At 43.4% G+C, this 9,106-nt stretch overlaps 1 protein-coding gene across 1 annotated transcript in view; it reads left to right on the forward strand.

Moving 5' to 3' along the window:
- OTUD7A (OTU deubiquitinase 7A) overlaps positions 1 to 9,106 on the forward strand; it is a 185,913-nt gene that overhangs the window by 74,525 nt on the left and 102,282 nt on the right. The window contains exon 2 of the mRNA XM_007470030.1: positions 3,151 to 3,333. Coding sequence (XP_007470092.1) covers positions 3,151 to 3,333 — 183 coding nt within the window. The remainder of the gene's footprint in view (positions 1 to 3,150; positions 3,334 to 9,106) is intronic.

A 9,106-nucleotide genomic window follows, 5' to 3' on the forward strand; every position in this document is an offset into this window, starting at 1 on the left:
CCTGGTTGTCCTGAGCTGCAGTCTTTGGGACTGGACAGAGCAGGAAGCAGATCTCGAGGGGCTCTGACCCCCTAAACATCTGATGAGTGTGTCTGTCTTCCTTCCATCTTGCTTGCTTCCCTCTCAGTGGCCTCTTGGACCCTTTTCAAGTGCACAGACCCTGGAGTCCTGGATCCTTGAGGAGTTCTCTAAAAGCTGAAATCGAGCATTTGGGGATCGTTTGGGAGCTGGGCTTTGTGGACAGTGCCACCCCCTCGTCCATCTTCGCTCTCACCTGACACTGGATCCCCGTTTGCTAAGAGGTGCGGCCCAGGTTAGAACCAGGATGCTTGCTGGTTGAGGATACAGGCAGGTGTGTAGCAAAGTGAACAGGAGCCCAGGGCAGTGATGGGAGAAGACAATGTAGGCAAGAGCAAGTGGGAAAAATCAGCGAGTGAGAGGTCCCCGGGTGGGAGAGCAGAGTGGACCGGCCTTGGCTGACGGCTGGACACGTGCTTCTCAGCGTTGCCCCAGCTGATGCTCTAACAGAGGCACACGGTGGGAACACACCCCCACCCTGGAGTTCTGGTCCACAGAAGCCACACGTGAGCACTGTGGTCCTGCCTTCATACTCGGGCCTGATCACCTGTGATGGAACGTGGATCAGGGGGCTCCAAAAGGGTCTCCTACTGGGGACAGACAGGAACAGCAGAACAGGCTCTTTCCAGTTGGTGGGAGAAGCACAGTGGGCTGGCTCCTGAGAGCAGGAGCTGGGGGGCCACAGCTCTTTCAGGACTGGGTCTTATGTCCATGGCAGCCCTGCAGGGGAGATGCAGCTTGGTGGACAGATCCAGAATGGAGGGTTCATTTGCAAACACTGTGGTGTAGCAATCCTCTAAGCCTCACTTTCTGTTTGTGAGGAGCCAGGACAGTGCCTGCTCCTTGTGGGGCTTGGGGACGATGACACCCCCGGCTACACCTGGGTGCTCCATGCGGGCTCTTTCCCTTCACAGCCAGGATTCGTGGGGCTGGCGTCATTGCTAATACACACTCCCATATTTAACGTGTTTGCATTTCGTGATAGGATCGCAATCCGGGTGCCTCTCCTCCACCTCCCCTCTCCTTGACCTTCCTCCTGGACACAGGTTTGGCCCTCCCTGGGGCACCTGCCACCCTTGGCCCTACTTTAGGGCAAGGTGCCCACCCAGGTCATCGCCCCTGCTAAGGAATAATGTCCCTAAGGCAGGGCCTTGTCTTGCCCTTCTTGGACTGCACCCTGGAACGAGGATGCCCGTTTGATAGACACAAGCACTTAGACTCAAAAGCACTTAGACAGGCAGTGTGTACACTGTGACTGTTAGTCGCGTGTAAGAGTGAAAGTGCATGCTTGCATTTCTGCTTCAACTGGTTCCCCTAAAACGACTCTCTCATCACCGCCACGTTGCACGATACAACTACTAACAGTAGTGGGGCTGCATTCCACCCATGTCCCCACCTGTCACCACTTACAAAAGTGCCCCCAGACCCTGCTAGGGTTTTGTTGAATAACCCGGATGGTTTCGTTTCCTTTTCTTCCCCACTGAGATGTGCAAAGATGCTTCAGTGGTGTCTTTGTTAGCTGACTGTGGAAGAAAAAAATACGATTAAATTGTACATGTCCATGTGATAGAATTTAAACATTCTGATTGATAGTATCAAGTCTGCAGCAGAAAAAAGTAGAAAGACCAGAGGAAGATGTTCAGATATTATTTTAGAAGTTCAAAGCCTCATTCTGTTGTCTATACCGCATAATTCATCGTATTGTTAGTCAATATAGTGAATACTGCAAAATTTGAAGTTAATCGGGAGAGGATAAGATTTTATTCACTCTTTAAAATTAGAGCTAAGCTTTTAATTCGTTGCCTTTAAAAAGCACATGGTTGGGACTTCCCTGGGGGTCCAATGGTTAAGACTTCGCCTTCCAATGCAGGGGGTGTGGGTTCAATCCCTGGTCAGAGAGCTAAGATCCCACGTGCCTCCTGGCCAAAAAACCAAAACATAAAACAGAAGCAAAACTGTAACAAATTCAATAAAGACTTTTAAAAATGGTCCATATCAAAAAACAAAAATCTTTAAGAAGCACATGGTTGCCTAACGGAATCGGATGTGTGCCACCTCCTTCCTTCTGTTCGAAGTCCACTAAGTCTTAGAGTCAGGGATTAGAGCCTCCACACTGAGTCCAACCCCCCCATGAGCTCCCCCTCGTGCTGTGAACCCCCAGCACCCATCCCTGCTGAGCGCTGCCTGGGATGGGCACAGCTGTCCTGCCTGGAGTCTCACCCAGTTCAGCACCTGAGCTCTGAGGTCGCCTCCCACCGAGCCTCCCACACAGCCCCCTGGAGCCTCTGCCCTCTCCAAGCTAAGCTTCAAGAAAAAGGTGAAATACTGAGCAAAAGCCCAAAGAAAACATGAGAATTCTTTTCATTCCTTTTTTTTTCCACTGGGAACTTCTTTTCCATTTTTTTTTTTTTTTTTTTTTTTGCACTCAATGTTTTGCTCCCCTTGGAAATTAAGCTCTATGACTTGGTTTTCAGAGGCGTGGAATGTTCTGCAGGGTGTGTGAATCTAAGGCTAGCATCCTTAGATACTACATGATGTGCTACCATAGGTACATGACGTACTTCAGAGGGATGGATCTCAGGCGTGGGTGTGAAATTCTACTCTTAGAGAGTACGCGTCAGGCCATTTTACTCCTTCGAAAGCTGAGAACTAAAACTACACGGGCCTACTGTATAGCACAGGGAACTATATTCAATATCTTGTAATAACCTACAATGGAAAAGAATCTGAAAAAGAATAGATCTGTGTATGTGTATGTATAACTGAATCTCTTTGCTATACACCTGAAGCATTGTAATCAACTATATTTCAGTTTTTTAAAAAAGTTTCTTTTCAGGGTAATGAAAAGTGTTCTGGGATCGTATAGTGTGGATGGTTGCACAACTCTGTGAGTATACTAAAAAGCATTGAGTGAAAAACCAAAAACAGAAAAGAAGAAAAATGAGAACTCCTGGTGGGGAGTTCATGAGTGAACACGTGCTAACAGAGACCCTTCTTTGCGTGATTCTTTCCTAAAATGTGACCATTGTTCATGCATCAGTATTGTAATGTCTTGTCATTTCTCTTCTCCAGGCAAAAACTGGGACCTGACGGCCGCTCTGAGTGACTATGAGCAGCTCCGACAGGTGCACACAGCCAACCTGCCGCCTGTGTTCAACGAGGGCAGGTGCCCCAAGCAGCCCGAGCGAGAGCACCCCCCACCTACGCACATGGCCGAACGGCCCTGCCCGCCCAGGCAAGACGACATCGCCCAAGGTACCAGCTGAGGGACCCGCCCTGCACCAGCTCCCTGGCCAGCACTCCCTGGCTTGCGAGGGGGCTGGGGTGGGGGTACACAGAAGGGCGAGGTCATGGCCTCCCAGCTGCAGGCAGATGGGGCTCTCTGAGCACCACACCACATACTACTTTACAGCTTCCGTTCCCGCCTCAGAAAAATTGGAGAGTGTGTCCACTTCTCTGGGACCCCACATTCCTCCTGGAGTCCTGGCTTTTCCAGACCCAACATCTCTGCTCCCTGCAATTATTTCTCAAGTAGCATAGAAGCCTCCAAACCTGTTCGAGATTGATGTTCATCATCCGATGTGCTTCATTTTCCATGTCTTAATTACAGAAATGAGAAAAGCTCATTGTAACAAAGGAAACAATGCAAAGATCTATGAAAGAAACATAAGAGTTTTCTTCTCCACACCTCCCAAACCTCAGGGAGACTGACCAATGGCCCCAGCTTGTTCTGTCTTCTCTGCTCCTTCTTACTTTGCTTGTTCAAAGTGCAAACGCATCAGAGTCGAATGCACATAATGCACTTGGCAGAGTGCTTGTTTCATTGAACAATAAATCACAAACATTCTCTCTAAATATTTTATTCCACAGCATACGATCATTTTTAAACCATGCCTGTTCGTCGTGATTCTGTTTTTTCTTGGATTTTGTTGGTGGTGGTGGTTTTTGACACTATAGGCACTGCTAAAATAAACTTTATACCTGTAATTTGTATGTACAAGTGCTGTTATTTCTATAGGTTGGCATTTCCAAGGTGGGTTTGCTGTGCCAACACATGTGTTTTTTATTTGATAACTTCAAGACTTCGTTCCCAAACACATTTCTGTTCACCATGTGTGAAACTGGGTGTTTCCCTTCATTCTTGCCAGGACTGGGTGGTCTCATGATGATTTTACATTGTTTTTCTACTCTGAAGGGCAAAAAATAGTGTATTTTAACTTTCATCTTGTCATTTGCTTGTTAGCCAAGTTGGATTTCCCCTTCTGTGACATGCTTGTTCACATACTTTGCCCATTTTTCTATTGATTTGTTTGCATTTTTCTTATCAATTTGTAGCATTCTTTATAATGAAGACTAAAAACATTTTGTGTATATATATATGTATACACGTCTATATATACATCCCACTGCATTTTTTGCCTTATGACTCTTCACAGAATATTCTGCCTTACAGAATGTTTACATTACTATACATTCATGGCTAATGGGTGTCCTTTTTCACTTTAGAAGTTCTCCTGGAGTGCAAAGTTACTAGCATATGTTCCCATATTTGTTTTTAAATTTTGTTCTTAGGTCTTATAATCAATTTGAAATTTTTACAAATAATAGCTAAGGATCTAGTTTTGCTTCTCTGGATTGAGAATGAGGTATTCTAGCACATTTATTGAATAAAGCATTCCTTTCCCACTGAACTGAAATGCCAACTTTGCTGTACATTAACTTCCCCAAAATGTATTTGGCTCCGTTTCTGGACTCTGTCTGTTTGTGTGCCCACCCAGTCTGTTACACTTGACTCTTGTAGTTTCATATAGTATTTACTCTCTGCAAAGGCAAGTTCCTTTATTGCTGTTCTTTTCCAAAACTTTTTCACTATTTTTGGATATTTATTCTGCCATAGTAACCTTAAAATTGGAATTCTGATTGGAATTGGATTGGACTTTTATTTTATTTTAGGAATATTTAGCATATTGTAATATTGTTTTTCCATTCAAGAACATTGCATATACCTCTGCATTTATTCACATTCTGTTAAGAGTTTAGGCACAGAGAAAAACAACTTTTTGTATATTTATCTTTTATCCAGTCATTACGTAAGTTCTCTTATTAATACTAATTGTTCTCAGAGAATATCTTGGGTTTCCTAAATATATAATCATAGGATCTGAAATAATTTAATATTCCTCTTAATATTTACACAGTGAATTCCATTTCTCCTATTGCATTAGGTCAACCCTCCCAAACTGTTGTGAGTCAATGTTGTCTGTTTCTGTTAGCTCAGCCTTATTATTCAAGCTACATTGGAATCTCTATCTTGGATTATTCTTCTATGCTTACTCTGTTGTCTAGAAAAGCCACACTTGAGTTACAAAGTTTAATACTAATTACCTGTTTCTTCTCTTAGCTTCATCCTTTCCATTACGCTTTGGGGCCGTATTGGTAGGTGCATATGTATCCATAATTGTTAGGCCATCTGGCTCTAATATGCTTTGTTACCAATATATAGAGTGTCTCTTTGTCCCACATAATTGTTTTTATCTTTATTTTTTAAATTTTTTTATTTTTTTAATTTTTTTATTTTTTTAATTTTTGGCTGCATTGAGTCTTAGTTGCAGCATATGCAGGATCTTTATTGAGGCATGCAGGATCTTTCATTGCGACGTGCGGCTCTTCATTGTAGCAAGTGGGCTTCTCTCTAGTTGTGGCATGGGGGTTTTCTCTTCTCTAGTTTTGGCATGCAGGCTCCAGAGCACATGGGCTCTGTAGTTTGAGGCATGCAGGCTCTAACTGAGGCACATGAGCTCAGTAGTTGTGGTGCACGGGCTTAGTTGCCCCGTGGCATGTGGGATCTTTTTTCCCTGACCAAGGATTGAACCCGTGTCCCCTGCATTGGAAGGCGGATTCTATACCACTGGACCACCAGGGAAGTCCCTGTTTTTATCTTTAAATCTGTCTTAGTTGATGTTAAACCTCTACTCTGCCTTTCTGTTGGTTCATATTTGGAATAACATTTTTTCAGCCATTATTTCAACCTTTCCTCATCCTTTTATATCAAATGTGATTCTTGGAAGTAATTTATCATCAGGTATTATTTTATTATCCAGTACGAGTCTGTCTTTTAAGCAGTGAATTTAATCCACTTACTTTATTTTTATTATTGTTGTATCTGTGCTGCTTTATGTTGTGTGTTTTATTCACCATGCTTTTTGTATGTATCTTTCTCCTTTTCTATCTTTTCTGGCTAATTAAATTTTTCAACTGGTTTGAAAGTTATACATTCTCCTTATGTTATACTTACCCCTGTTCTATTAAAACCTATATTTAGGTTTTCTCCCTGTTAATTTTTAAAACTTATCAACAACTATATTTTACCCTGAAAAAGACATGTGTCTTTGTTTTTATCTTCTCCCTCCTGCCTCCATGTGCCCTCAAACATATGTAGTTTCTTTTTGTTGCTTGTTTAGACCACAATCAACTTCTTTATTTACTCACAGTTATCTTTTGCTGAAAGAATACATTTTCAAAGACTATTTTCTAAAAGAATTTTTGCATGATCAATCTCCTAACGCTGTCAGTACCTAGAGGAGTTTACATGACATACTTAAATTTTTGTTTAGTGGAATAAGAATTCTGGGTCCAAATTATTTTCCTTTAAAACCATTCCATTCCTCCATTGTCTTCTTGCATCTTAATTTCACATCTTCTAAGAGATTTCCTTCACTTGCTCTTCTAACATCCTAATTTATTCTTCACATGAATCCATTCTGTTAATCAGCATTCACATTATTTCATTCCAAATTAGCCTTTCTCATTATTATTACTATTTCACATTCTCATATTCTCTCTCTTTGAACATATTTAGTAGGCTTACTTTATTTTTTTTTAAAGTCTTTATTGAATTTGTTACAATACTGCTTCTGTCTTATGTTTTGGTTTTTTGGCCACGAGGCATGGGGGATCTTAGCTTCCTGACCAGGGCTTAAACCCGCACCCCCTGCATTGGAAGGTGGAGTCTTAACCATTGGACCACCAGGGAAGTCCCATCTACTAGGCTTACTTTAAAATCATGTCCTCCTTGTGCATTCCAGCCCCAGGTACTCTGTGGACTTTCTGTAACTGTGTTTGCACTGCTCAGATGTTTCCTAAGTTTTCCCTGTGAACACGCAGCACCTTGCAGTTACCAGCCATCTTAGCTCGTGGTATCAGGGGAAAGGGACAAAGGCATGGGCTCTGGTTTGCCTTCCTGTGAATGAGAGCATGGGGGGAAGCACACTCAAGTTGGAGAGTTCTGAATGCTTTAATATGGGCTCAAAATGTTCCCCACTGGCTCTCTTCCCCACAGTTGGCTTTATTCCTTTGGGAACCTCTCAGCTCATCTGTTCTAGAAATTGCTCATTTGCAGGGGCTACCACCTTCTATTCTAACTGTCAGCTCACAGGGGGTGTAGGAGAGAAGAGGGAAGGCTCCAGGCCTGGCCAGCCCACCTCTTCCCATCGTGGCCGGTGCCCTGTCCCAGCTGAGCATGAGCATTGCCCTGACGCTCCTCCAGCTGGCTTTGGCCAAGGTGGGGCTGGCCCATGCTGTGGTGGTGATGGTTCAGGCAGTTAGCCACCAAGGGCTAGCTGGGGAGAGGAAAGGCACAGCCAGAACACCTTCCCTCAGCCCCCACCCATGGAACCCAGCCCACTCCCACTGTTCTGCTCCTGTGGGCTTCCTGGGTGGGTTAGGAAGAGGGTGCTGAGGTGTGGTCACTGACTTGTCGATCTTGTATTGTTCTTAAGTTCTCCTTCATTCTGCCCTTAGATCTGACTCTGGTGGAACCACCTCTTCTAATCATTTGGTTCAGTCTTTTCCCCAGTCCTTCTGTGACTGTGTGTTCCTTCAGAACCACACAGAACCGCCTCCTGATATCTCTCATGCAGTGGAAATCCAGAGAGCTGACAACTTGGCAGTTCCTGCCCTTTTTGAGTGGCAAACAATCTAAACCATTATCTCACCCTCCCAGGAAAGGGGCTAGAAGGATCCTTCTCTCTGTTTTCACAGATTCCAGAATCAGGGCCTTATACTGATACCTGCTGCTATCTGATTTTTATCAGATATTATTTAAAGGGAAAAAAAAGAGAAGTCTATCATAAGATAATTTCATTAACTGAGCCTTGTGAACAAACATATGTATTTTTAATAAAACAGAAATTGTAATTTCTGCATTAGATCTATATATCCTTTAATTGAATTCTTCCTGAAATCACAGTGCCCTAAAATGGAAAATAAAGTCCTCCATATTCTAAATTCTAGATCAGCAACAATGACTCGTGAACCAAATCTGGCCACTGCCTGTTTTTTTTAATAAAGTTTTATTGGAACCCATAAAACTTTATTTATTTATTTGCTGTCTATGGCTATCTATGTCTGCTTTATTTATTTATTATTTATTCACTGTCTATGGCTGCTTTAATACTACAAAGACAGAGTTGAGTAGTTGTGACTGAGAATTGTATGGCCCACAAAGCCTAAAATATTTATATCTGTCCCTTTTAGAAAAGTTGTGTCTACCTGCTTTAAAATATACCCAGGATTTGTTTTACTCAGGTATAGTGAGACACACACACATGGACATGGCTATCTTAGGGGAAGAGGTTCTTATACTCACAGTTCCCTAGAAACAGGAGGCATGGCACTCCCTGAAGGGACACATGGGGAAGCACCAGGGTTGAACAGGAGGCCAAGGGGACAGAGGAAAACAAGGGCAGGAGCCTGTATTGTGTTTCTGCGGGAAAGATAAGGCAGGGTAAACAGACTTAGGACTGGCCAGTTTGAGTAATTTCTGCAGCTCTCTGGGGCATAAGGGCCATCTCTCGTTGTCTGGCACCTGGGCCTGGGGTAATTAGGGCAGGAACATGGCTTGCTGGTGTAAGAACCAGATAGAGAAGGTGATCCAGAGTATGGGCTCTGAGTTGGTTGGTTTGCATAGGAAAGATGTGCTCCTGCGTGAGTCCTTTGGTATCTCTAAGAATTGGCTAATTCTGTAGGG

This window comes from Lipotes vexillifer, unplaced genomic scaffold (assembly GCF_000442215.2).
Source record: "Lipotes vexillifer unplaced genomic scaffold, Lipotes_vexillifer_v1.1 scaffold1484, whole genome shotgun sequence".
NCBI classification, from domain to species: Eukaryota; Metazoa; Chordata; class Mammalia; order Artiodactyla; family Lipotidae; genus Lipotes; species Lipotes vexillifer.